Source organism: Anolis sagrei, chromosome 6, assembly GCF_037176765.1.
Source record: "Anolis sagrei isolate rAnoSag1 chromosome 6, rAnoSag1.mat, whole genome shotgun sequence".
NCBI classification, from domain to species: Eukaryota; Metazoa; Chordata; class Lepidosauria; order Squamata; family Dactyloidae; genus Anolis; species Anolis sagrei.
The window spans coordinates 49,022,565-49,050,372 of record NC_090026.1 but is presented as its reverse complement, the minus strand read 5'-3'; the positions used below and the strand labels follow the sequence as shown (position 1 = coordinate 49,050,372).

The 27,808-nt window shown below is 41.5% G+C and overlaps 2 protein-coding genes and 1 non-coding gene across 3 annotated transcripts; 1 reads left to right on the top strand and 2 right to left on the bottom strand.

Moving 5' to 3' along the window:
• Positions 1 to 1,338: 1,338 nt before the first annotated feature.
• SPMAP1 (sperm microtubule associated protein 1) lies at positions 1,339 to 7,680 on the bottom strand. The gene is made up of 3 exons (XM_060783157.2): positions 7,232 to 7,680; positions 1,840 to 1,939; positions 1,339 to 1,511 (listed from the first exon to the last, which is right to left on the bottom strand). Exons 1-3 carry the CDS (start codon positions 7,436 to 7,438, stop codon positions 1,354 to 1,356), a joined length of 465 nt encoding a protein of 154 aa, XP_060639140.1. The 5' UTR covers positions 7,439 to 7,680; the 3' UTR covers positions 1,339 to 1,353.
• A 3,329-nt stretch (positions 7,681 to 11,009) lies between these two features.
• Positions 11,010 to 19,447, bottom strand: RPL23 (ribosomal protein L23). Its single transcript, XM_060781239.2, has 5 exons — positions 19,342 to 19,447; positions 16,214 to 16,297; positions 13,569 to 13,697; positions 11,805 to 11,918; positions 11,010 to 11,136 (listed from the first exon to the last, which is right to left on the bottom strand). Exons 1-5 carry the CDS (start codon positions 19,352 to 19,354, stop codon positions 11,054 to 11,056), a joined length of 423 nt encoding a protein of 140 aa, XP_060637222.1. The 5' UTR covers positions 19,355 to 19,447; the 3' UTR covers positions 11,010 to 11,053.
• Positions 19,448 to 22,192: 2,745 nt separating this feature from the next.
• On the top strand, positions 22,193 to 22,264 carry TRNAC-GCA (transfer RNA cysteine (anticodon GCA)). The gene has a single exon. It is a non-coding gene; the product is annotated as a tRNA-Cys (tRNA).
• The last annotated feature ends 5,544 nt before the right edge of the window (positions 22,265 to 27,808 follow it).

The following is a 27,808-nucleotide window of genomic DNA, read 5'->3' as shown; positions in this document are numbered from 1 at the left end:
CCAAAGGCCCAGATTTGCTGTGGGTTTCTTTTTGAAGTCAATACACAATCTACCTTAAATGTAAGCTCAGACATAAATTTTCTCCACTGAAGACACAATCCAAAGGTGTGTGAAGTCAAAACTATTTTTCATCAAACAAAAGATTTTACTGCATTGTCTCTTCACCTTCTTGTTTCCAGTGATAGTAGAAATCAAACATTAATTTAGATATAAACAAATTGGGTTGCGGTGAGTTTTCCAGGCTGCATGGCCATGTTCCAGAAACATTCTCTCCTGACGTTTCACCTGTATCTATGGCAGACATTTATTTATTTATTTAAAACATTTCTATTCCGCCCTTCTCACCACGAAGGGGACTCAGGGCGGAGCACAGCATATATACGGCAAACACTCAATGCCAGGACACAAATTCTTATAATACATACATAAACATTAAAAACATCTATCAAAATATTAAAATACACCATTTAAAACCGTCCTAGTCATCCACGTCAAATCTAATTGGCCTGGTAATCTTTCCTATTGCTGCTTTATTGCCCTGTCCCAAAAGCCTGGTCCCACAGCCAAGTTTTTACCATTCTTCTAAAGGACAGGAGGGAGGGGGATGACCTGATCTCACCAGGAAGGGAGTTCCATAGCCAGGGAGCAATCAACGAGAAAGCCCTGTCTCTTGTCCCCACCAATCGTGCCTGTGACAATGGCGGGGTGGAAAGCAGGGCCTGTCCCCAAAGCCTGGTCCCACAGCCAAGTTTTTACCATCCTTCTAAAAGACAGGAGAGAGGAGGCCGACCTGATCTCACCAGGAAAGGAGTTCCATAGCTGGGGAGCAATCACCGAGAAGGCCCTGTCTCTCGTCCCCACCGATCGTGCCTGTGACAATGGCAGGACGAAAAGCAGGGCCTCCCTGGAGGATCTTAATCTCTTTGATGGTTCATAGGGGGAGATGCGTTTGGACAGGTAATTTGGGTCGGGGCCGTTTAGGGCTTTATAGGCCAAAGCCAGCACTTTGAATTGTGCCCGGTAGCAAACTGGCAGCCAGTGGAGCTGGCGTAACATGGGAGTTGTATGCTCCCTGTATGCTGCACCAGTTATTAACCTGGCTGCCTCTCGTTAGACTATTTGAAGCTTCCGAGCAGTCTTCAAAGGCAACCCCCACGTAGAGTACGTTGCAGTAGTCTGTCCTAGATGTAACGAGAGCGTGGACCACCATGGCATCCTCAGAGGTTGTGAAACCTCACAGCAACTCAGTGATTCTGGCCATGAAAGCATTCAACAATATAAGGAAATTAGTAATATTTTATTATTATGGAAAAAAAATAATGAAAAACATCACAGGAAGATACTGTTTGCTATTCAGTGGAGGGGGTACAAGGTGACTTCGCCAAAGCAAGAAGAACGATTGCGAAGGGCAGGCGTGTTGCGGCGGTAACCATATCGGCCACTGTACCCACTGATAGGCTTGGCATCCATCAAATAGTAATGGTGACCAGCCACTTGTTGTGGAGAATGACCTGTGCATAAAGAAAAACAAGCATTGAGTACAAGGTAAATAAGCAAAAGCTGAATTATTATTTCTTATAATCGAAAAAATTAGTAATGAGGATTCTTATTTATTTGTGGCAAATTATTTAGACATACTTGGTGTCATCACTAGGGGTATGGCAAGGGGGTGGAGACCACACACCACTAGTTTTTGGGGTGACCCCGAAATGACTGTCTTGCCTAGATCAATATCTGATCAATAAGGCAGTCCCCATCCTGATATAGCATATAGTAACATGGAAGAAAACTGCAAATGAAATAAAGGATGAATAAAAGGATACATAAAAGACTGCTCACCTGCTCCTGCCCAGTTTCTCCTGTTCAAGTACCTCTGTCCTGGCCCATAGATATGGAAATAATCCACTATCCAGCCATCTCTGGAGGTCCCCCCACGAGTCTATAACAACCCCAAGAAAAACATAGAGCTGACCTATTCGTCCACATACTATCAGCACACTATTAATTTTTAATATTTTCAATCTCCAAAGGAATTTCCAGATTCACATTTACTTATGAAGTATAATCTTACAGAGACATACAAACATGTGTGATTAGCCGGAGGGGTCTGGGAAAATAGGATGGAAAATACTAAAAGTGGTTACCCCATCTTGTGTGATGGATAAATCCCACGCTAACACACAGACCATAGGCCACTGGCACTACGAGAATTACATAAAAGCAAACTAAACAGCATAGCTGTTATATATTTCAGTAGACACTTGTCTCTGATCTCACTTAGCTCCAGTCTCCATTCCACAACTAATATGTAGAAACACCAACCGCAAAAGTAGGAGTGAGGAAATCATGGCTTTGGGGCTACATGAAGCTCTCTTTCAAAATAGTGATTTATTATCTTAAATAAGTTGCAGAGTCCTTATTTTTTGTTGTTGTTTATTCATTCAGTCACTTCCGACTCTTTGTGACGTCATGGACCAGCTCACACCAGAACTCCCTGTCGACCGTCACCACCCCGAGCACCTTCAAAGTCAAGTCAGGCACTTCAAGGATACCATCCATCCATCTTGCCCTTGGTCAACCCTCTTCCTTTTCCCTTCCATTTCCCCAGCATCATTGTCTTCTCTAAGCTTTCCTGTCTTCTCATGATGTGGCCAAAGTACTTCATCTTTGTCTCTACTATTCTTCCTTCCAATGAGCAGTTGGGCTTTATTTCCTGAAGTATGGACTGGTTGGATCTTCTCGTTGTCCAAGGCACTCTCAGAACTTTCCTCCAACACCATAGTTCAAAAGCATCTATCTTCCTTCGCTCAGCCTTCCCTATGGTCCAGCTCTCACATCCATAGGTGACTACGGGGAATACCATTGCTTTAACTATGCGGATCTTGGTTGCCAGTGTGATGTCTTCTACTCTTCACTATTTTATCGAGGTTGGTCATTGCTCCTCCTCCCAAGAAGTAAACATGCAGATTTCCTGGCTGCAATCTGCATCTGCACTAATCTTTGTACCTAGAAATACAAAAGTCTGTCTGTCGCCGCCTCCATGTTTTCTCCCTCTATTTGCCAGTTATCAATCAGTCCAATTGCCAGAATCTTGGTTTTTTTAATGTTTAACTGCAACCCAGCTTTTGCACTTTCATCTTGGTTAGAAGGCTCCTCAGCTCCTCCTCGCTTTTGGCCATCAAAGTGGTATCATCAGCATTTCTAAGGTTGTTAATGTTTCTTCCAGCAATTTTAACCCCTGCCTTGCATTTGTCAAGCCCCGCACATTGCATGATGTGTTCTGCATACAAGTTGAATAGGTTGAGTCCCTATTTTAACATTTAAAAATATTATTTTTCAAAAACAGAAGTAGATATCTAGTCATAGAATCATAGAATCAAAGAGTTGGAAGAGACCTCATGGGCCATCCAGTCCAACCCCCTGCCAAGAAGCAGGAATATTGCATTCAAATCACCCCTGACAGATGGCCATTCAGCCTCTGTTTAAAAGCTTCCAAAGAAGGAGCCTCTACCAAATTCCGGGGCAGAGAGTTCCACTGCTGAACGGCTCTCACAGTCAGGAAGTTCTTCCTCATATTTAGATGGAATCTCCTCTCTTGTAGTTTGAAGCCATTGTTCCGCGTCCTAGTCTCCAAGGAAGCAGAAAACAAGTTTGCTCCCTCCTCCCTATGGCTTCCTCTCACATAGTCACTTGGTTTTGTGATCCCCAGAAGGCACCAAGGCAAAAAAATACTCCTCTTATCTGTTACAGGTACCCATTCCTGCAATACAAAATAATCCTCCATAAAGGAATCCATGAATGCATGTAGTGTAACTTTTTTATTAACATTGTAGGTGCTACAATAACTTATTGTCCTTGGATATATTCATTTGTAAGAAAACGAGAAGCCCAAAGTAATGGAAGAAGTCCTTGTTACTTTCTCCATTGCCTGACGTTTTCCTCTTCTTTTCCTAAGCAATTGGATTAATGGAAGGGGTGGCATGTTTATAGTGAGATCACAGAGACAGCTGTGACATCAGAGGTGAACAAAGACATTCCAAGAAGGGGAAGAAGGATCACCATGGATTGTATTATGAACAGGGGCGGCTTTTCCATTACGCGAAGTAAGCGACCGCGGAATACTTTGTTTGTCCCAGGGGCGCTCACGCGCCTCCTTAAATGCCCCTCCCTCCAATTGGGCCTCGTCCCATGAGCAGCGCCGGTGGTGGGGGCAGCAGCGGGAGGAAGCAGAAAAGCCGCGCATGCGGCAAGGGGGAAGGGAAAGGCGCGCGCCTCTGTCCTTCCCCTCTCGCCCTGCATGTGCCTTTCCTAGCGGCAGAGGCAGGAAAGGCGTGCGAGGGAGAAGAGAAAGGTGCACGCCTTTCCCTCCCCTCATGCCCCGTGCACCTTGTAGAGTGGCGAGAGGAGTGTGGGGCAGCAGCGAGGCTTGGCCATCTCCTTCTCCTCTGGGCTCTTCTTCCTCCCCCTCTCCGTTTAGACACCTCCAAATGGAGAGGAGGAGGAGGAAGACCCTGGAGGAGAAGAGGGGCATCCTCGCTGCTGCTGCTTCTGTGCCACTCTCTTCTCGCCCCCTTCGAGGCCTCGCCTCGAAGGGGGTGAGAAGAGGAGCGTCCGGCTGCAGCAGCAGCGAGGCTTGGCCATCTCCTTCTCCTCTGGACTCTTCTTCCTCCCCCTCTCCGTTTAGACACCTCCAAATGGAGAGGAGGAGGAGGAAGACCCTGGAGGAGAAGAGGGGCATCCTCGCTGCTGCTGCTTCTGTGCCACTCTCTTCTCGCCCCCTTCGAGGCCTCGCCTCGAAGGGGGTGAGAAGAGGAGCGTCCGGCTGCAGCAGCAGCGAGGCTTGGCCATCTCCTTCTCCTCTGGACTCTTCTTCCTCCCCCTCTCCGTTTAGACACCTCCAAATGGAGAGGAGGAGGAGGAAGACCCTGGAGGAGAAGAGGGGCATCCTCGCTGCTGCTGCTTCTGTGCCACTCTCTTCTCGCCCCCTTCGAGGCCTCGCCTCGAAGGGGGTGAGAAGAGGAGCGTCCGGCTGCAGCAGCAGCGAGGCTTGGCCATCTCCTTCTCCTCTGGACTCTTCTTCCTCCCCCTCTCCGTTTAGACACCTCCAAATGGAGAGGAGGAGGAGGAAAACCCTGGAGGAGAAGAGGGGCATCCTCGCTGCTGCTGCTGCTCTGTGCCACTCTCTTCTTTAAGGTAACTCTTTATTCACCTCTACCTTTTTTTTTTCAGTGATTGGTTTTTTTTGGGGGGGGGGCGCCAAAATAATGTTTGCTTACCATTGAAAATTACCTAGGGCCGGCCCTGATTATGAACAATGAAGGGAGAGAAAAATGTAAGCTCAAGAATGCTGAAGCAAAGATGTTTGGTCCTCCAAAAGTTGTTGGACTGCAAATTTCACACTGTGTCATTAGCTATCCTGGTTAGGAGCTACTGTTCAATAGCATCCAAATAGCTCATACTTCTGCTCTAGTTTGTGCATATGAACTAATGCAGCCTCCATCCTAGCACTAGCCAAATGTGGACTGCAACTTCTATCATCCCCCAATAAATGAGAGTTTTAGCCCCATAAAATCTGGGCAAAACTGGTAGTTTACCAATTTAGGATCCACCCACATAAGAGGTATTATATTTAAATGCCCAAGAGTGTCTTACAATTAACGGAGTATTCTTGCACCATGTTCAGAGAGGAAAGGCCACAGAAAGGAGCTTAATATGACTGTAACAGAATGACAGATGACTCAATGCCTAAATATCTTTGGAAATGACTTTTTAATTGGGCTTGATTTTACTGGCCAAAAGTGATCTAGATTTTTTCTCCTTCTGTATTCTTAATAGATGGGCATTTGTAGAGATGCCTGGAAAACAGGTAAACCAGAAATCTAAATTCAACATCTGGAATGAATTCTTTCCCCCCAACTTGGGGCAAAAAAGTTACACAATATATGTTTGTTTAACTAATTAAAATTGTTAATGTTTGTAATCTCTAGTTGGATTCAGAATCATAAATAAAAAAGGGATCAAATGGGGTTTTTTCTAATTCCTAAGACAGAAACTTTTATAATTAAGCTCAAGAGACATTCAAAATAATCAAGGACAGCGCCTTCACTAGAAACACTGTGGTGCTTTCTGACACAGAAGTTTGTTTTGTTTTAGTCGTGTCAGGAGCAACTTTTTTTTTTTTTTTTGGTCGTGTCAGGAGCAACTGCTCTTGTTGTGAGAGAATTGGCCGTCTGCAAGGACGTTGCCCAGGGGACGCCTGGATGATTTTTGATGTTTTATCATCCTTGTGGGAGGCTTCTCTCATGTCCCCGCATGAGGAGCTGGAGCTAATAGAGGGAGCTCATCCGCCTCTCCCAGGATTCAATCCTGCGACCTGTCAGTCTTCAGTCCTGCCGGCACAGGGGTTTAACCCACTGTGCCACCGGGGGCTCCAGGAGCAACGTGAGAAACTGCAAGTCGCTTCTGGTGTGAGAGAATTGGCAGTCTGCAAGGACGTTGTCCAGGGGACGCCCAGATGATTTGTTTTTATCATCCTTGTGGGAGGGTTATCTCATGTCCCCGCATGAGGAGCTGGAGCTGATAGAGGGAGCTCATCCGCCTCTCTCCAGATTCGAACCTGTGTCCTGTCGGTCTTCAGTCCTGCCGGCACAGGGGTTTAACCCACTGCGCCATTGGGGGCACGCAGAAGTGGAAAAATGTTATTTACATGTTCAGAAGCACTAAATTATTCATGTGCTCTGGCAGCTGTAGTGTGGTTGAGATCATGTCTCAAGGTTATCCACTAAAAATATAGTCTTATTATCTATAGGAAATTATCTGTGTAATTATCTGTGTAAGATTAATATATTATTATCTGTGTAAGATTAATGGGATCACTATAAGTTACCTGTCAATTTGAAGGCAACCATGGACATATTGATCAAGATTAAATAAACTAAAATAGCACACATCCTCTACTTTCAATGCCAGGCACAACCAAGTGGAGATCATTATCTCACAAATACAGCAATTGACATTGAATAATACTAAACGTAGTATGCTGCCAAGAAAAAAAAATGTAGCTGCAACTGTGATATGACAAGTTCAGTAAACTACAGGCTATCTGGAGATATGAAAAAAGTAATTCTATACAAATACTGACTATTTTGCTGGGAAGAGAAGACAGCAAATTCTGTTCTAGCCCACCACAGCTCCACCTGTTTCTGTCTCAATTTTCACTTGATATTCTTACCTGTTCAGTTTTCTTTAGCACTGACTTGACCACTGGGGATGAAAAGTAGCTAGCCGCATGGATATCCAGCTGCGCGTTGTAAGGTGGCAAGGCAGACCACACTTTGGGCAAAATGGTGGTGTAGCTGCTAGCAATGGTGTCCACGGCCACACCGTCGAGGACAAATTCCTTCTGTCTCTGTAGGCATCTTCGTGTAACACAAGTCATGGTTGCTCAGGCAAGAGGAAAAACCATCAACTATCTCTCCAAATGTACTAGGTTCCCCTTTCCATCATCTCCTTAGTAACCCTAACCTTGGCAACCATTGCCTTGCCCGGGTCACTGTGATGCTATCAGAAGACAATTGCTCCCTGACAACCGAGGGAAGAGGTTGCTAATACACTAAAAGCTTCCTTACTCAAAAAGCACTTGTGGTCCATGGATCCTACTGACAAACACGGCCTTAAGTTTTGTGGAGGAAGGCTTCCCAGAATCACAAAGATCCTTTCCTTGTTAAGGAATCTCTAAAAACAAAAAAGTTGAGGGCTTTTCTCAACTTTGACATATATCTAAGTCACATCCTTAAAGTCAAATAATTGTCACTTGTAAAGCATTTTTCTATGCCTTACTAATTTTCCTATACTTGGAGATGGTAATAATTTTAGTCTAAACGTCTGCATCAAAACTGAAGCTAAGAATTTAAATATTCTCTCATGGCTGTCCTAGTCTCAAAATAATTTGTTACTGTGTATAGAATTCATTTGTTGTTGTTGTTCATTCGTTTCCAACTCTTCATGACTTCATGGAAGAGCCCACGCCAGAGCTCCTGTCGGACGTCACCACCCCCAGCTCCTTCAAGGTCAAGCCAGTCACTTCAAGGATACCATCCATCCATCTTGCCCTTGGTTGGCTCCTCTTCCTTTTTCCTTCCATTTTCCCCAGCATCATTGTCTTCTCTAAGCTTTCCTTTCTTCTCATGATGTGGCCAAAGTACTTCATCTTGGCCTCTACTATTCTTCCCTCCAATGAGCAGTATGGACTGGCTGGATCTTCTCGCGGTCCAAGGTACTCTCAGCGCCTTCCTCCAGCACCCCAGTTCAAAAGCATCTATCTTCTTTCGCTCAGTCTTCCTTATGGTCCAGCTCTCACATTCGTCGATGACTATGGGGAATACCATGGCTTTAACTATGCGGATCTTTGTTGCCAGTGTAATGTCTCTATTCTTCACTATTTCATCGAGATTGGACATTGCTCTCCACCCATGAAGAAAGCGCCTTCTGATTTCCTGGCTGCAGTAATCTTTGCACCTAGAAATACAAAGACTGTCACTGCCTCCAGGTTTTCTCCCTCTATTTCCCAGTTGTCAATCATTCTTGTTGCCATAATCTTGGTTCTTTTGATGTTTAACTGCAACCCAGCTTCTGCGCTTTCTTCTTTCACCTTGTTTAGAAGGCTTCTCAGCTCCTCCTTGCTTTCGGCCATCAAAGTGGTGTCATCTGCATATCTAAGTTTGTTAGTGTTTCTTCCAGCAGTTTTCACCCCAGCCTTGCATTTGTCAAGCCCCGCACATGGCATGATGTGTTCTGCATACAAGTTGAATAGTTTTGGGGAGAGTATGCAACACTGCCGTACACCTTTCCCAATCTCGAACCAGTCTGTTGTTCCATGGTCAGTTCTTACTGTTGCTACTTGGTCCTTATAGAGATTCCTCAGGATAGAGGCAAGGTGATTTGGTATGCCCATACCACCAAGAACTTGCCACAATTTATTATGATCCAGAGTCAAAGGCTTTAGAATAGTCAATAAAACAACAAGAGATGTTTTTCTGAAACTCCCTGCCTTTTTCCATTATCCAGCTTGTACATCTGGCAACTCTCGCTCCACGTATTGCTGGAATCTTCCTTGCAGGATCTTGAGCATTACCTTACTGGCATGAGAAATAAGAGCCACTGTACGAAAGTTTGAGCAGTCTTTAGAATTTCCCTTCTTTGGTATGGGGATATAAGTTGATTTTTTTCCAGTCTGATGGCCATTCTTATGTTTTCCATATTTGCTGGCATATGGCATAGAATTCATACCTTACTGAATAACTATGAAAGTACATAATAATTTCACTTATTTATCAAAACATACCTCATAATTTGGGGGCTTTATCAGCACTTTAACATCCCCACTGGACCTGTGCATATTTGTCATTGTAAGGATGACTATTGGGAAGAAATCCACTTGGATTACTGTACTTGATGGATTTAAATGAGTTGAAAGCATGTCTACAGCATTTAGTAAACTCACATGGCTAGTGACTAAAAAGTTAGAGGAGATTCGCAATTCCGTATCACAGGTGTAGGAAGCGGAAGTATGTTTGGGAGTTGCAGCCTTCCACTGGCTAAAGTCTAGATCAAGATTCCTTAAACTTTTTCCACTAGTGACCCCTTTCTGTGACTCCAGATATATACGTATATAAAATAAGTAAAAAAATCAAATATTAATTAGAAATAATCAGAATTGTAAAGCTTGCTAAATAGGCTGATTTTTGTAGAGTACAGCTGAAGCATTTTCTTCAGAGTCCACTGTAAACACTGCACATTGTTGCTAACAGATTTGCGTTAGTGGGTGCTCAAAAACCTTTCACTATTGCCGTTTTTTGTGACCCCAACATTGAGCTAAAGGGATATTTGGAGTCAGGACCTAATTTAAAAAGCAGTGATCTAGATTAGTGGGGAGTAACTGTGGATTGTTATCGAATCCCACTTGGAGGGCTGCATCTGCCCCCACAAAAATAAACCTTTAGGAGTTATGGGGGCATTTTCACAATGTTTTGTTTTTTTAAGGCCCTTTCATGGGCCTAAATTGGGTCAGAAGCCCAAAAAATGGTAGAAATACATCTCTTACCTTCTAGCGGATTTTTTTGAACAAAAATCTTTTTGCAAAAATTGTATTTGACTTGTGGGATAAAGAGAGTCCCTCCATCTAGCCCTAGTAGTTGCTCATCAGATATATGAATATTCCCTTGCAAACACACACTGGAGATACCTGCATGTGCTCCTCAGTTAGTTAAATGCCAGCTGTAGCATGTTTTACTAACATCTGAATAAGTGATGAATATGTTTTCAATTCTTAGTGGGTCAGGACCCACAAATGAATCACGCCAATGCTGCTTCCTCCATAAATATAAAGGTTATCACACAGTAAATTGAACTGAGTTGCAGATATTCAATACAGATCACAAAGTAAAAAACTATTTCACTAGGAATTAGAGGCACAGGAACTCCAAAAGTGAAGAGACGCGAGTATAATCCATTTCTGGCAGGTGACATAGACAGGAGAAACTAGAGATTCCTAGACAGATCATATTAATCAAATCCGGAAAAGTTAAACCCTCAAATATGATGAGCTGACTGTATATGAAAGGTTAAGAGTCCAATACATGAAATTTACCTCTCAGATAAGGAAAGTCAGCCACATAGAAAATCTGAACTCATTTAATTAATTTCAAAATGCTCAATGCAGCATATGAGATTTATCTTCTCCCATCAACCCTTTGAGGTCAGTTAGACTGAGCTAGAGATTGGCTCAAAGTCACTTAGTATGCTTCGTGATAGAGTAAATCATGAATAAATAAAATGTGAAAAATGTGACCTGTTCCCACATTTCTTGGACCAATGTTATGTTAATCTTGAAGCCTGGGAGGCAAAGTCTTCCATTCCAATGTTCTCTTGTCAACAGGAGTCAAGAAGCCAACTCACAAACTACTTCCCTGCCACATGGAAAGTTGTCACATTGAGTTGAAAGGCAAATATTTGGTAAACCAATTTTATTGAATGTTTAGAAAGAATGCAAGTTTTATGCAATGCTGCCAGCGTTTGAGGCAATCCTGGGCCACAGATCTGCGCATTCCTTGGCTACAGGGCCTGTGATAGCAGAACCTGGAAAAGACAGTTGAAAAAAAAAAAAACCAATTAAGGAGTGTTAAGGAATTGCCCCATGAACCAATTCTGTGGACTATTTCCGCAAAGCAAATACCGTATATACTTGAGTATAAGCTGAAACGAATACAAGCTGAGGCCCCTAATTTTACCACAAAAATCTGGGAAAACAGATTGACTCAAGTATAAGCCAAAGGTGGGAAATGCAGCATCTACTGGTAAATTTCAAAATAAAAATAGATATAATACAATTACATTAACTGGCGCGTCAGTAGGTTAAATGTTTTTGAATATTTACATAAAACTGTAATTTAAGGTAAGACTGCCCAACTCTGATTAAACCATGATTCTAACCTTCCTCAATGTAAACGTGCTTATGTATCCTTCCAATAATAATAGTGTAAAATAATAAATGTAATAATAATAAAGTAAAATGGTAAATGTAATAACAGAGTAAATGATAAATGTAATAAAATTAATAACAGAATAAAATAATAATCTTGACTCGAGTCTAAACCGAGGGGGACTTTTTCAGCCTAAAAAGGGGACTGAAAAACTAGGCTTATACTTGAGTATATGCAGTACATATGCAATGATTCAGATGAGTATCTGAAAATAAAATTTATCAATTTTTTTCTATTTGTTTCCCCATCTCCCAGCATCCATACCTTTCATTTCCCCTTTGTTGTTTACTATCACCCCCGCATTGTCTTCAAAGTATAAGAACACCCCGTCCTTTCTCCTGTATGATTTCCGCTGCCGAATCACCACCGCCGGATGCACTACAAGTCAATAAGAGAAAATGTAAATTTAATAAATAAATTAAAACTGGGAATAACAGCTATGCATCCTTTAGTCTGAAATAAAAGATTAAATGCACTCACCCAAGCATCACTGTCACCAAAGCCCCGAAACATACAGAAATAATATCACAACCCCAAATCTTTGGCTCTTACCCAATCAGTAAACTAACAGCAAGAATAGTAATTTGGAACTTTCTAGTGCCTTTTGGGCTACAAATCCGTGTACTCCCTAGAGAGCGTGGCCAAATCTAAATATTATGGTCCAAAACAAAATCCATGTAAATAATCAAAAAGCTGAGATTCTCAGGATATTAATATATAAAATAGAGACCAAATCTATTTTTCTATTATAACTCAACGATACTAAAATGTTAATAGTTCTTGGATTCCACTGCTAGTAATTAGTAATTACTAAAGTCAAATTTAGAGGTCAAGAAGAATGTACAGTGGGCAGGAATTCAGTGCATAGCACATTATTTCACTTATTGCAGGGTTACAACTTACACGTTTATGGTTCATTACTGATTTTGACCATACTAGGTACCTTCTTGGTACACTAGGGAGGCGAGATGAACGCCTTAGGATTGTTATGCAACATAAACAAATTGAAGACACACAACGGCAACACCTAAGATGCAAAAATCTGATACAGGCCTTTTGTATTCATATCCAAGCATCAGTAATAAAAGTAAGACACTTCCATAAAACACTGTCACTATTTTAACAGAATATCCCTTCCCCCCTTAATTCCACAATTTCTTATCCTAGCCAGAGAAGAAAAAAGATGACATTTTCTACACTGGTAGTGAGGACTGATAAAGACTTGACTAATAATCTTAACTGTTATTTGTAGATCACTAGTAACAGGGTATATGTTGCATTTATTATTGAACAAAGTATGAATATTTACTGATCAAGGAGTATAGAACACATTAAGAATAACCAGTGTTATGTTCAGTTAACTACCAACCCTTGCTTTTAGAATATTCTGAGATCAAGCTCTAAAATGAATATTGGTAAGTATCCACAAAGGTAGAGATTCAAAGTCATGTTTGATCATTAACAACTGAAAAAATGAATCACAAATGTTACTAGATTGTTATAATCTCATAATTATTGAACAGGATGCCAGCCATTGTGTTCAATCCAATTGTCAAATAGATACAATGAATCAATGAGAAACTACAGTCAAACATTTGTCTGTGCTCATCAGTTCTAATTTTCAGTTATAACCAACAACTCAATTTTGATTATTGCATAGTGAATAAAGGGACCAAAAGGACACAATCAACTTCTCAGATGTGACTGGTAGTGAATACAGTCTCTTCCATGGCCTTCAGGTGAATGACCATAAGTGAATGACACAAAATATTAATTTGGGGAAAATGTGCTATTAATTTGGCTTTGGTTCTCACAGAAAGCGAATCTGCCACAGGCAGAGTGGTAGCTCTGGGGAGGGAAGGAAAATGGCAGGAATTCTGGCTGAAGCAGGTGAATGAATCTCAAATCAACTCCGATTTTTCATGAATATAAGGCACGACAACAATCTCCTGTTTCTTTTCTATGTGGTCTATGGCAATCAAACGAAGAATTTTCAAATCTACAAATTCATTGTCTTCCACCACTTACCCTTCTTCCTGAGTTCTGGCTTGCCTTTCTTCACAGTAGCCATTACCATGTCCCCCACGCCAGCAGCTGGCAGTCTGTTCAGTCGCCCTTTAATTCCTTTCACAGAGATGATGTACAAATTTTTGGCCCCTTTGATTAAAAAAGAATCATCATTCTACTAATTTTCCATGCCAGAGTTAAAGGGATGTCCTCTTGAGGTATGTGTCACACCACCGATTGAGACAAACAGGCACAAGCTGTCACCTCACCCAAAAGCAGTGCTGTTGCTATACCCTTCCACGACAACTCCCTGGGCCATGGGGATAGACCCAGCAAGTGCTTTTCAGAAGGGGAAAGCCCAGTGTTTCTAGGCACTTCATTACCTCTTCCTCCATCACTACTGAGGCACAATAATAAATTTAAAGGGCTGCACCGTTTAGAACAGGCATGGGCAAACGATGGCTGTTAGGAATTGTGGGAGTTGAAGTTCAAAACACCTGGAGGGTCAAATTTTGCCTGTGCCTGGTTTAGAAGAATCAAAAGCAAAGGCATTCTTTCCACTTTACAAATAATAACCATGATCCATATTGCAGATTACTTTTCTGATAAAGGTTCCATAAGCACTAAAAAAAAAAAAAACCTCTGCAAAGCCTCACATCAAAGTGGTTAATTGTATCAGAGTTGCTTCTATTACATATTAGTAAAAATGCCCCAACCCCCCAAAAAGTGGAAATAATCAGGACTCCAATGCCTTGAAAAACTGAGGATGCTGCAAGTTGCTCCTGAAGGTGTCCAACAGAGGGAATTAACTTTTTTTTTGCCAGAAAAACTGACATCAGGTTGCTTTGAAAACAGTCTTGAGCAGGGGTCCTCAAACTAAGGTTTGGGGGGCCAGATACAGCCCTCCAAGGTAATTTACCTGGCCCTCATTCAGGGTCAACCTAAGTCTGAAACGACTTGAAAGCAAACAACAACCCTATCTCATCAGCCAAAAGCAGGCCACACTTCCCATTGAAATACTAATAAGTTTACATTTATTATATTGTTTACATTTGTTACATTTCATTTTAATTATTGTTTTTAAGGGTTTTTTTGCACTACAAATAAGACACGTGCAGTGTGCATAGGAATTCATTCACGTTTTTTCAAATTATAATCCGGCCCTCCAACAGTTTGAGGGACTGTGACCTGGCCCTGTTTAAAAAGTTTGAGGACCCCTGATCTTGAGGGACTGCATTTTCTCCATGCACCTACACCTATATAAGAGGAATAAAAATAACTGGTCACAAAACCAGTGGGAGATTGTGGAGGCTTCTTTCGAATTAATGAGTGCTTAATTCATTTTTCACATGCACACCCAAATATTACATGGACTATGGTGTTTCTCCACACCAAAACATCTTTCAAAGAAAACCTAAATCCAGAAATGAAAAATACAAACACCCAAGCAATTTCCCCCTCTTGCTGCAACTCTTGCAGTTACACCAAAATTTGTAATGCTTGACAAATTATCTCAATACAAGGTTGCAGCCAGAGTTGGAAATTTGATGCCCTTCCAAGCATATAGGTTGCTTCCAGCAATTCAGACCACTTATCCATTGAAGCCTGAACTGTCTACATTGGTTGGCATTAGCTCTACAGCAGTAGTTTTCAACCTTCCTAATGCCGCGACCCCTTAATACAGATTTTCATGATGTGGTGACCCCCAACCATAACATTATTTTTGTTGCTACTTCATAACTGCAATTTTGCTGCTGTTATGAATCATAATGTAAATATCTGATATGCAGGTTGTAATTTCATTCACTGGACCAAATTTGGCACAAATACCCAATATGCCCAAGATTGAATACTGGTGGGGTTGGGTGGGGGATTGATTTTGTCATTTGGAAGTTGTAGTTGCTGGGATTCATAGTTAACCTACAATCAAATAGCATTCTGAATTCAACCGATGATGGAATTAAACCAAACTTGGCACAGAGAACTCCCATGGCCAAAAGAATATACTGGAATATTTTGGTGGGCACTGACCCTGAGTTTAGGAGTTGTAGTTCACCTTCACCCAGACAGCACTGTGGACTCAAAAAATGATGGATCTGGACCAAACTTTGCACAAATACTCAATATGCCCAAATATGAACTCTGGTGGGGTTTGGGGAAAATAGACTTGACATTTGGGAGTTGTCGTTACTGGGATTTATAGTTAACCTACAACCAAAGAGGTTCTCCCTGCATTCGGAATCCCACCAAGGATAGAATAGGGTCAAACTTTCCCACATAGAATCCCCATGACCAACAAAAAATACTGTGTTTTCCAATGGTCTTTGCCGACCTCTCTGACACCCCCTCACGACCCCCAGCTTGAGAAACACTGCTCTCAGGATCTTTTCCAGCACCTCCAGGAAACAGGAATCTTTTGTTCATAGCAAGTGTTCTGCTTTAAAGTTTCCAAGAATTGAACGTTTGTATACTTTCAGTTGTGAAACATATAAAACCACCCAGCAAAAATTGTAACAGGTAAGCTCTTCATATTACTATGTGACTGATAAGATCACTCAGTTCCTGATTAAGGCAACAAGATGGCAGCCACTATTACCACCAGCAGCCCAAAGTTTGAGCTCCAAAAATGAAAATGGGTTTTCCAAGGCTACCTATGCATGACATACCTGTATTATCTGCACAGTTGATAACTGCTCCCACAGGGAGACCAAGGGAGATGCGAAACTTCGCACCGGACGAACCACCACGTCCTATTACAAGAGATGAAAAAAATACTGTTAGCCACAGCATCCCAAACTTCTAACATCTGTTACTTTCTGGCTGCTTTCAAAAGAATGCAATGTTTCCTTACCACCCACTAGTGCAAGACCCTGCTCTACAAGTTTATTCATTTCAATAGTATAATAGCACAACTAAACAATCTTTGACAGTCCAGGCAGTCCTCGAGTTACAAACATCAAACTTACAAACCACTCATAGTTAAGAACAGATGTGTGTGTGTGTGTGTGAAAGAGAGAGGGGGGGGGGGAGCGAGACTGAGACAACAGGAAGTGAGAGAAATCGACCTCCAGGAAGGGAAATTCACTCCTGAACGAGTTATCATATGGAAAAGGTGTTTTCACTGAAGCTTTCTCACCAATCCTTGTTTCCACAAGCCAATTTTTTAAAAAAAAGTTATAATGTATTATTACATTAATACAGTGCTTCTCAACCTGTGGGTCCCCAAATGTTTTGGCCTACAACTCTCAGAAATCCCAGCCAGTTTAACAGCTGTAAGGATTTCTGGGAGTTGAAGGCCAAAACACCTGGGGACCCACAGGTTGAGAACCACTGTTTAATATATATATCTATATAAATAAAAAAATTAATGTTTGTTTGTGAGATTAACATAACTCAAAAACCACTGGATGAATTGACATGAAATTTGGACACTACACCCCTAACAGACAAACGAGTGACCATCGCTCATAAACTCCTCCCAAAAAACAGCATAAAGAACGTAAAAACCCCAAAAAGCAAAATAACAATACAGCGCATGCACAAAAATGACAGTTCCCAGGATCCCCTAGACCAGGCCCTTTAGGGGAGGAGGATGCTCCAAATGCACTGCTTCCAAGCTGCAAGCTTGCTTCTCCTTTATTTGAGAGCATCCCAATCTATACGTATTTCCTATTCCTGGTTTGCAACTCCCAGCAATACTCCTGATAGTTAAGATATATAGATTAGATATAGATAGTAGGTAGATAGATCACTCATTCAATCAGGAAGACTGCTGGGAGTTACAGTCCAATAATAGGTAGAGAAGAAAGAAAGGAGAGAAAGAAAAGGGGAGGGGAAGGAAGAAAACAGGTAGAGAAGGAAGGAAGGAAGGAGAGAAAAAAAGGGAAGGAAGGAAGGAGAGAAAGAAAAGAAAGAGGGAGGAAAGGTTGGCCACAGCAATGCGTGGCGGGTACGGCTAGTCTATATAAATAAAAATGTAATGTTAGTTTGTGGGATTAACATAACTCAAAAACCGCTGGACGAATTGACACCAAATCTGGACACAATACACCCTTGAGGCCAATGAGTGATTATTGCTCATAAAAACACTGAAAAACATAGTGGAAGAGACTTTTATTTCCTATATTTATACCCCACCCTTCTCACCCCCGAGGGGGGACTCAGGGCAGCCTCACAAACACCATACGGTGTCATCATAATAAAACAATCAACAATACATTAAAATATTAAAAATATTAAGACAATAATTAAAACAATTGATTAACACATGCCTATTAAAATCAGAGCCTAAAATCCAGTCCGGGGAAAATCATTGCCATAAGTGTTAAAATCTTCTTTTACTTGCTGCTTACTAATCAAACGCTTGGTCCCAAAGCCAGGTCTTGATTTTTCTTCTAATACACAGACTGTGCCGCAAGACACCTAACAGGCCAACGAGTGACCATCACTCAAAAAAATTGATTTTGTCATTTAGGTGTTGTAGTTGCTGAGATTTATAGTTAACCTACAATCAAAGAGCATTCTCAACTCCACCAATGACGGAATTTAACCCAATGTGGCACACAGGACTCCCATAACCAACAGAAAACACTAGAAGGGTTTGGTGGGCATTGACCTTGAGTATGGGAGTTGTAGTTCACCTCCATCCAGAGCACTGTGGACTCAAACAATGATGGCTCTGGACCAAAATTGGCATGAATATTATATATGCCCAAATATGAACACAGATGGAGTTTGGGGGAAACAGACCTTGACATTTGGCAGTTGCAGGGATTTATAGTTCACCTATAATCAAAGAGCATTCTGAACCCCAACAACAGAATTGGGGCAAACTTCCCACACAAAACCCCCATGACCAACAGAAAATACTCAAAGCCATCCAGTCTAACTCTCTTCACCAGGGCAAGAAAACATGATCAAAGCCCTCCTGACAAAGAGCCATCCAGCCATAGATATAGATAGATATATATGATTCACACACACAGATATGAGTTATATTAACTGTATTATTTTATTTGCTTACTGCTTTGTTGTTGGGCTAGGCCTCATATAAGCCGCCCCGAGTCCCTTTGGGGAGATGGTGGCGGGGTATAAATAAAGATTATTATTATAATAGTTATATTATATCATAGATTTGAAAGGGACCCCTAAAGAAGGACAATTATATGTTGCATGTTCCAGAGTAGGCAAACCAGAAAAAGATGCAGCAAGAAATACTGTTTACCCACGAGCATAAAGAAATTATATATATTAGAAGCCAACACTTTCTCATTACTTTATTTTCCAGATCAACAGACTGGGCCACAGCAACGCGTGGCAGGGGACGGCTAGTATATATATAATTTATATAGTATCTCCACATTGGAAGTATTCCAACTCCACCTGTGTTGGGTTAGACAACCTCTAAGTGTCTTTTCCAAATGGAAAAATCGGATTCTAGTCCAATTGATGTCACTTTTCCTGACTATTCGAGCCCACTTTCTGTACTGGATTTGACAGAAGGGTGTTTATTACTTTATTCAGGTTCCCACACCATGGCAGTTATGATTAAGGGCCTAGCAGAATACAAGCCAAGTAGCTCAATAGTGAACCCACGGGCTAACGTCTATGGCGGCCCGGTGCCACCAACCCTCAAACTTCCTGCTTCCCTCCCGGCAGAATCCCTTCTCCCTGCAGCTATCGGACCGTTAAAGTCTCGCCACCAGTAATCCGGGATGAAATATCCTCAAATCTGGACCATGGCAGACGGATGGAAGCGGATTCCCTTTCCTTCCCTCCCCCTGCTAGGCCTCACCTCGCTTAGACATCTTGGACGCCCGGCCTCCTAAAAAAAAGGAAGCGCAAAGCTTGCCGGGAAGATTATGAGGAGTTCCTGGGGTCCCACGTGACGTGCCAAGTTTCTACCACGTGACTCCACCTCACACCGCTCTAATTACAGCGCCACCTAGGGGGCCATTCATTGAACAGCCACCGTTCTCAGCAACTGGAGCTGAGCAGAATGTGTCCACACTCGACTACTCTGTTAGAATCATAGAATCAAAGAGTTGGAAGAGACCTCATGGGCCATCCAGTCCAACCCCCTGCCAAGAAGCAAGAATATTGCATTCAAATCACCCCTGACAGATGGCCATCCAGCCTCTGTTGCTGCAGTCTTAAGAAATTCTGTGATATGTATTTTTATGAGATCTCTATCATTCTCTGCTGGAATGTATGACATCACATTAAGAATTTTCAGAACCTTATTTCCTATACATCTCTCTATATATAAATGCTCTGTGCATAATGAGTACCTTAAAAACAAAAGAACCAATGAACGAAATCACACCAAATTTGGCAACAAAACATCTCACAACACAAGGAGTGACCATCACTCAAAAAATTAAGATTTTCTCATTTGGGAGTTGTAGCTGCTGGGATTTATAGTTCACCTACAATCAAAGAGCATTCTGAACTCCATCAACGATGGAATTGAACCACACTTGGCACATAGAACTCCCATGACCAACAGAAAATACTGGAAGGTTTTGGTGGGCATTGACCTTGAGTTTGGGAGTTGTAATTCACCTACACCCGGAGAGCACTGTGGACTCAAACAATCATGGATCTGGGTTGTTGTAGGTTTTTTTTGGGCTATATGGCCATGGTCTAGAGGCATTCTCTCCTATGGCCATATATCCCGAAGAAACCTACAACAACCCAGTGATTCCGGCCATGAAAGCCTTCGACAATACAATGATGGATCTGGACCAAACTTGGCATAAGCACTCAATACGCCCAAATATGAACACAGATGGAGTTTGGGGGAAATAGACCTTGACATTTGGGAGTTGTAGTCACTGAGCATTCTGAACCCCACCGACGATAGAATTCATAGAATCATAGAATCAAAGAGTTGGAAGAGACCTCATGGGCCATCCAGTCCAACCCCCTGCCAAGAAGCAGGAATATTGCATTCAAATCACCCCTGACAGATGGCCATCCAGCCTCTGCTTAAAAGCTTCCAAAGAAGGAGCCTCCACCACACTCCGGGGCAGAGAGTTCCACTGCTGAAGGGCTCTCACAGTCAGGAAGTTCTTCCTAGATAGATATATATGATTCACACACACAGATATGAGTTATATTAACTGTATTGTTTTATTTGCTTACTGCTTTGTTGTTTTATTGATGTGTTGTTGGGCTAGGCCTCATATAAGCCGCCCCGAGTCCCTTTGGGGAGATGGTGGCGGTGTATACATAAAGATTATTATTATTATTATAGTATCAAAGATTTGAAAGGGACCCCTAAAGGACAATTATATGTTGCATGTTCCAGAGTAGGCAAACCAGAAAAAGAAGCAGCAAGAAATACTGTTTACCCACAAGCATAAAGAAATTACATATATTAGAAACCAACACTTTCTCGTTACTTTATTTTCCAGATCAACAGACTGGGCCACAGCAACGCGTGGCAGGGGACGGCTAGTATATATATAATTTATATAGTATCTTCACATTTGAAGCATGGAATCTCCTCTCTTGTAGTTTGATTGAATTGGGCCAAACTTCCCACACAGAACCCCCATGACCAAGAGAAAATATTCAAGGCCATCCAGTCCAACTCCCTTCACCAGGGCAAGAAAACGTAATCAAAGCCCTCCTGACAAAGAGCCATCTAGCCATAGATATCGATAGATATGATTCATACACACTGATATAGTATGATAGATTTGAAAGGGACCCCTAAAGAAGGACAATCAGACACTCTCCACATCAACACTGACAAAGAAACAGCAAGAAATACTGTTTACCCCCAAGCATAAAGCAATTACATATATTAGAAACCAACACTTTCTCATTACTTTATTTTTCAGATCAACAGTCTGGGCCACAGCAACGCGTGGCAGGGGACGGCTAGTTTCCTATAAATGAAAATGTTCTCCCACTTTCTATTTAAACGAAAAAAATTTCTTCCTAATATTATTTTCTTTTAAGCAAAACTTTAATATTTTTTTAAAAAATAAACCCATCTTGGGAGAAAACTGGGAAAGACATACATAAAAATAAATATCAACAACCAATTTTTTCCCCCCCAGAACCTTGAGTGGATCTACACTGTAGAATTAATCCAGTTTGACATCACTTTAACTGCCCTGGCTCTATGCTATTGAATCATGGGAGTTGTAGTTGGCAGAGACGGCTAAATGCATAGCATTTGAGCCATGGGAGTTAAAGTGGTGTCAAACTGCATTAATTCTACAGTGCAGATGCACCCTAACGCGCGACATATTCAGATGGATTTGCTTCTGAGGCTACATGCATAATATTACATTAACCCAAGCTTTGAGCCTTCAGAATGTTTTTGGACTTCATCTCCCAGAATTCCTAGCAATTAGCCTGCCTGGCTGAGGCTTCTGGGAATTGAAGTCCAAATGCCTGGAGGCTCCCAGTATGGGAACTCCCCTCTGAGCCACTCCCACTGCAGCGTCACATTCGAAATGAATTAATTTCCCCGTTTTATTTTTCCCGTTTTGACCTGCAAGTGTGTACAAGTTTAAACAGATATAAAAAACACTGTGCTTAATTTCCCCTATATATCTCTCTGATCTTGCTACAGACCTTTTGGGTTCCCTTGAAGTATGCAAACGAAGGCACTGTTTCCCGGAAGCGGGGGTATAGCTCAGTGGTAGAGCATTTGACTGCAGATCAAGAGGTCCCTGGTTCAAATCCGGGTGCCCCCTCAAGATATTTTTTTAATTTTCTAATTTTTTAAAAAAATTACTAATATTAGAATTGCAACAAAAATAGCATCGGAAGGTGCGAAATTTAAGAAAGTTAGGCAAAACATTGAGAGATGCAGCAACAGCTTTTGGTAGGTGACATACAGTACTATTCCAATATACTTAGCACAGGGGGATCAGCTGGGATTATTATATTTATTTCATTTATTTACTAGCCATCCCCTGCCAGGCGTTGCTGTGGCCCAGTCTGTGTATATGTTTTGTGTGTGTATATATGTCTTTATGTATGCATATATTTGTGTATATGTGTGCTTGTATACATAGATATAGATAGATAGATAGATAGATAGATAGATAGATAGATAGATAGATAGATGGGTGTATATATGTGTGTGCATATGTGTGTGTATATATGCAGATCAAGAATGCAAATCAAGAATTGGGCTCCACAGTCACCTACGGACTCAACAGTACAGTATTTATTTATTTATCATGTCAAGAGCAGACCAAACAGTTGCGTTGCATTTTTTAACAAACAAACAAACAGACAGACAAAACACAAAGTTTGCAAGCTTGGTAGTTGATTAAATGTCCTTTGACCAGTAGCTGGCCACTTGGAGTGCCTCCGGTGTTGCCGCAAGAAGGTCCTATATGGTGCATGTGGCAGGGCTCAGGGTGCATTGCAGCAGGTGGTCAGTGGTTTGCTCTTCTTCCTCCATAAAGGATTTTATTTATTTATTTATTTGTCGTGTCAGAGCAGCCAGTCCATTATATTACATTTCTAACAGAACAAAGCAAACAGAAAAATACACAACTTGTGAGTTTGGTAGCTGGTTAAATGTCCTTTGACCAGTATCTGGCCACTTGGAGTGCTTCCGGTGTTGCTGCAAGAAGGTCCTCCATTGTGCATGTGGCAGGGCTCAGGTTGCATTGCAGCAAGTGGTCTGTGGTTTGCTCTTCTCCACACTCGCATGTCGTGGATTCCACTTTGTAGCCCCATTTCTTAAGGCTGGCTCTGCATCTCGTGGTGCCAGAGCGCAACATTATTTGCTTTGTATGAAATGTTTCATTGCAGTCCTAGGTTTCAGGGACTCTGCAGATAGGTGGCTTCTTTTGGCTGCAGTCATAGGGCATGTCATCTATCCATCATCATTAAGTTTTGGTCCCACCCCTTACTCAGGGCAATTGGGAAGGGAAGGGAGCCAATTTTTAGTTAGTCTCAGCTAGGTCAGCCAATGTACAGGACGTGTGTAAACATCCCCTGTACAAAAGCTTCAACCTTTAAGGATTTCCAGGGAAAGAATTTCCAGGGTTATAGAAATTCCAACAGAAACAGAAGGAAAAGAGTCTCCAAAGACTTACCAGGGAAACAGCCCTAAAGATCAAAGAACTCCAGCTGAAGAGACTACAGGCCTTGGTGGTAGGTCCACTAGGTGCTTTGAGATGCAGTTCAACCTGGTAGTGGTGCCCACATCAGTTAGGTTTATGTTTACAGTCAGCCTGGGAGAAGTTAAAAAGGGGGTTTTCCTTTAAAGAAGTTATTGAAGACAGTTGCCTGTCCTTCGTGGGCAAGTTTAGGAATTCACCAGTTGCCCAAAAGCTTGGAATCATTTACTTAACTTTACTGAAGACAAGAGAAGTTTCTATTTGATTGTTCATTAATAAAATACTTTGTTGTACTTCTCAAGCCATCTAAAGACTGTTTGTGGTGGAAACCTCTGAGAACTTCTCTTTAGGCCACCTGGCTTCCCGTTGGGCAAAGGTTGCACGTCCTGTTTTAAAGACAACTATTTACAGGCCCAGCGCGCGACAGAACACATAGAAACAATCTACCATGAAAGTATTCAGCCCCCTTGGTATTTATCATCCCAAAATCCTTTGGAATTTTTTGTACGCTTTTACCATGTCAAGATTTTTTAAATCTATATAATTAAAAATGTAATGTTCATTTGTGGGATGAACATAACTCAAAAACCACTGGATGAATTGACACGAAATTTGGACACAATACACCTAAAAGTCCAACGAATGTCCATCACCTCTAAAAACACACACACAGAAAACCCTAGTGGAGCAGACTTAAAACCCCCCAAAATACACCATATATACATATACACATACACATATACACATACACACATAAACACACAAATATCCACATATACACACACATACATATACATACACAGATAGTCACATGCACACACAAATATACATATATACACACATATACATATACACATGCACTGTTCTGCCGCATGCTGGGCCAGAAATAATGTGTGTTTACAGGACGTGCCTTCTGTATGCCCAACGGGACACCGGGGTGCCTCAGCTGAAGGGCCCCTTAGATTTCCCAACACAAAGTTCTATTGAGGCTCAAAATAAGTTCAACAAAATTCTTTATTTGGGCTTAAATCTTCAAACAAATGAATTAAACACTTTATAACCTTGGAAAACCGGTAACTTCTTCAATCTGCCATCAAGGGCAGGCAACTGGTGGTAAACTGTTCCTTTTTTCCTTAGGGAAATCTTCTGACCCCACCTTGTGCAATCTTTCTTTGCCTTGCTGGCATGAGGCCCCTACTCCCGGCTCCAAGCTACTTTATGGATAGCCCGAGTGGTCCCTTACCAGACAATGGTTGCTGCAGATCTGCCAAGCCGAAAGGTGTCCTTTAGTTTTACTCCACAAACGCTGTAGGAACTGTCCTGTTGCCCCAGCAAAGGCTGGCTGTATTCCCCCAGCAAAAGCTGTGGAACTATTCCTTTACTCCCCCAGCAGAGCTGTGAGTAGTGAAGCCTTTGTGCAGGTGGGATAGAGAAACCCACATATCCTGCTGTTAGGCTCCAAACAGTGAGACTGAACAAAAGTCCTCCTTTGCCTACAAAACCCTGGGAAAAGGGCGGGTCTAAAGACTCTAATGATGATTGCCAGGTTACTGGCCCTATGACTGCAACCTGGGGAAGCTACCTGATTGCAAAACGCGTGGCTTAAATAAATTGATACAAACTAGCAGTGCAAGAAAAAGAGGTTCAAATCTCCTGGCACTGCTGTGCCAGCACATGCATACATGCATGCACACATACATATATACATATACACATACATACACACAAGTATGCATATAGACAAGTACACACATATACACAATATGCATGTACACGCAAATACACAAATATATACAGATGTGTATATGTATAGGAGTGTATGTCTGCATATATATATACACACACACATACACACGCAAACACACATATATACACAAATACACAAACACACAAAACACATATACACAGACTGGGCCACAGCAATGCGTGGTAGGGGACAGCTAGTGAATTAATATAATTCCATGTATTGTACACCTATTAATTTATAGTTTTTGACTTTTCACTATTAAACTATGTTGTTCAACAAACACTCACTCTCAGCTGATATTAGGAGAAACACCATTTTTATTTCAAGGCAGCAACATGATGAGGGAGGGAAAAAATAGGAGTGTCAATGGGTGAAAAGTCTGCCCAAAGACCAAGCTAGGAAAATGCTATAATACAGCTTTGAAAACAAATGCGCAAGCATTTATCAGAAGTTGGCAAAGACTTCAAACAAAAGAAGAGGCACTTTGTGTATTCTTTAAATCAACCTTTCTTAACCCAGAGGTACCCTTGAAACTATCTTCAGGTCTCAGTGAACCTCTACATAAAAATATTGCAGCTACAGATTAAGAAATATGTTTTATTTCCATCACGATCTCTTGCAGAACCCCTAGCAACCTCTCACATAACCTTCAGGTTTCAAGGAACCCTTCTTTAAATAGCAACAAAACTCATTTGAATATACATAGAATCATAATTAGTATTAGTAACACAACATTTTTTGAAGAGGTACAAAGTGCTACTGAGTAGTCACAATTGAACCAAACAGCTAAACATTAATATGAAGGCACTTTCATTCAAGCATGGACTTGGTTGTGGAGAGGAAGGAGCCTGAAAACATGGTTGTTCCAGTGTGCCTTCCCAGAATAAGGAAACCCTAAGTAACATATCCCTAATCACACTTTACTAATGATCTAGGATTGTCTGCTCGTTCCATCTCTCTCCAAACACCTATCCTAGTTAAATGTCACCTTGTCATGCCCAACATTTTTTTTAAAAAAATTAATCATTACATTTAGCCCTGTCATAGGTTTTTAATGCGTCGTGGTGTTATTGTTATTGTTTATTGCTTTGTTTATGAGTGTATTTATTGTTTGTATTGCTGTTGTTGTTGTTTTTACTGATGTATTTGGGCTCGGCCTCCTGTAAGCCGCACAGAGTCCTTTGGGAGATGGTAAGGTAAAGGTAGTCCCCTGACAATAAGTCCAGTCATGTCTGACTCTGGGGTGTGGTGCTCATCTCCATTTCTAAGCCGAAGAACCAGCGTTGTCCATAGACACCTCCAAGGTCATGTGGCCAGCATGACTGCATGGAGCGCCGTTACCTTCCCGCCGGAGTGGTACCTATTGATCTACTCACATTTGCATGTTTTCGAACTGCTAGGTTGGCAGAAGCTAGGGCTGACAGCGGAAGCTCACGCCGCTCTCCGGAATCGAACCTGCGACCTTTCGATCAACAAGCTCAGCAGCTCAGTGCTTTAACTCACTGCGCCACCGGGGGCTCCTGGGAGATGGTAGCGGGGTGGTAGATATGTCACACCCATCAACTGGAGTACTGGCTGTAGAATATAATAACAATAACAATAACAATAACAATAATAATAATCCTTTATTTATACCCTGCTGGGAGATGGTAGCGGGGTATAAATAAAGGATTATTATTATTATTATTATTATTATTATTATTATTATATTCTACGGCCAGTACTCCAATTGATGGGTGTGACATATCTACCTCATGCGAGTGATTTCAAGTCATGAAAAGACATAAAGTTATTGGTCACTGTTACATTTTTAGGGACATGGGTTTGTGGAAGTTTTTTTTTTTTTGCCTTGGGTATCATCATAACTAAGCCAAGCTTGGGGTGGCATTGGCAATTCAACGCTAAAGTGGTTTGGCTTTGGCCTGGACTTAACCCAAGTTTTTTTTTAAAAGAAGGAATAACAACGCAGCATGAATCTATGAGAATCATGTATATAGATCTGATGGCTAGGTGGTGGCATAGGAGAGATCATCTGAAGTCAGGTTAAAGTTACAAAATGTGTATAGGAGAGAAATCTGGAAGGATTTTTGAATCAACCCACACATATAAAACTTCTTCACCTAACTTTAACTACCACAGTTTTATTCTATGTGATCCCAAGATTCTATAGCAAGCGGACATCGAAGTGTTATCGAAGTGCTATAACTGTATAATGAGAAAGAGAACAAATATATATATATATATATATATATATATATATATATATATATATAATGTTCGTTTGTGGGATTAACAGAACTCAAAAACAACTGGACGAATTGACATGAAATGTGGACACTATCCCCCTAACAGACTAACAAGTGATCATCACTCATAAAAAAACCCCAAAAACAGCGGAAAGGTCTTAAAAA

Excerpts from the sequence above, each read along its gene's own strand:
- SPMAP1 (XM_060783157.2), bottom strand. The coding sequence starts at position 7,438 with ATGACTTGTGTTACACGAAGATGCCTACAGAGACAGAAGGAATTTGTC. Across the intron at positions 1,940-7,231 it reads TGCTAAAGAAAACTGAACAG|ACTCGTGGGGGGACCTCCAG; the intron begins GTAAGAATATCA and ends GGGTTGTTATAG. Across the intron at positions 1,512-1,839 it reads GAGAAACTGGGCAGGAGCAG|GTCATTCTCCACAACAAGTG; the intron begins GTGAGCAGTCTT and ends CTTTATGCACAG.
- RPL23 (XM_060781239.2), bottom strand. Across the intron at positions 11,919-13,568 it reads GCCAGAACTCAGGAAGAAGG|TGCATCCGGCGGTGGTGATT; the intron begins GTAAGTGGTGGA and ends ATTGACTTGTAG. Across the intron at positions 11,137-11,804 it reads CAACAAAGGGGAAATGAAAG|GTTCTGCTATCACAGGCCCT; the intron begins GTATGGATGCTG and ends TGTCTTTTCCAG.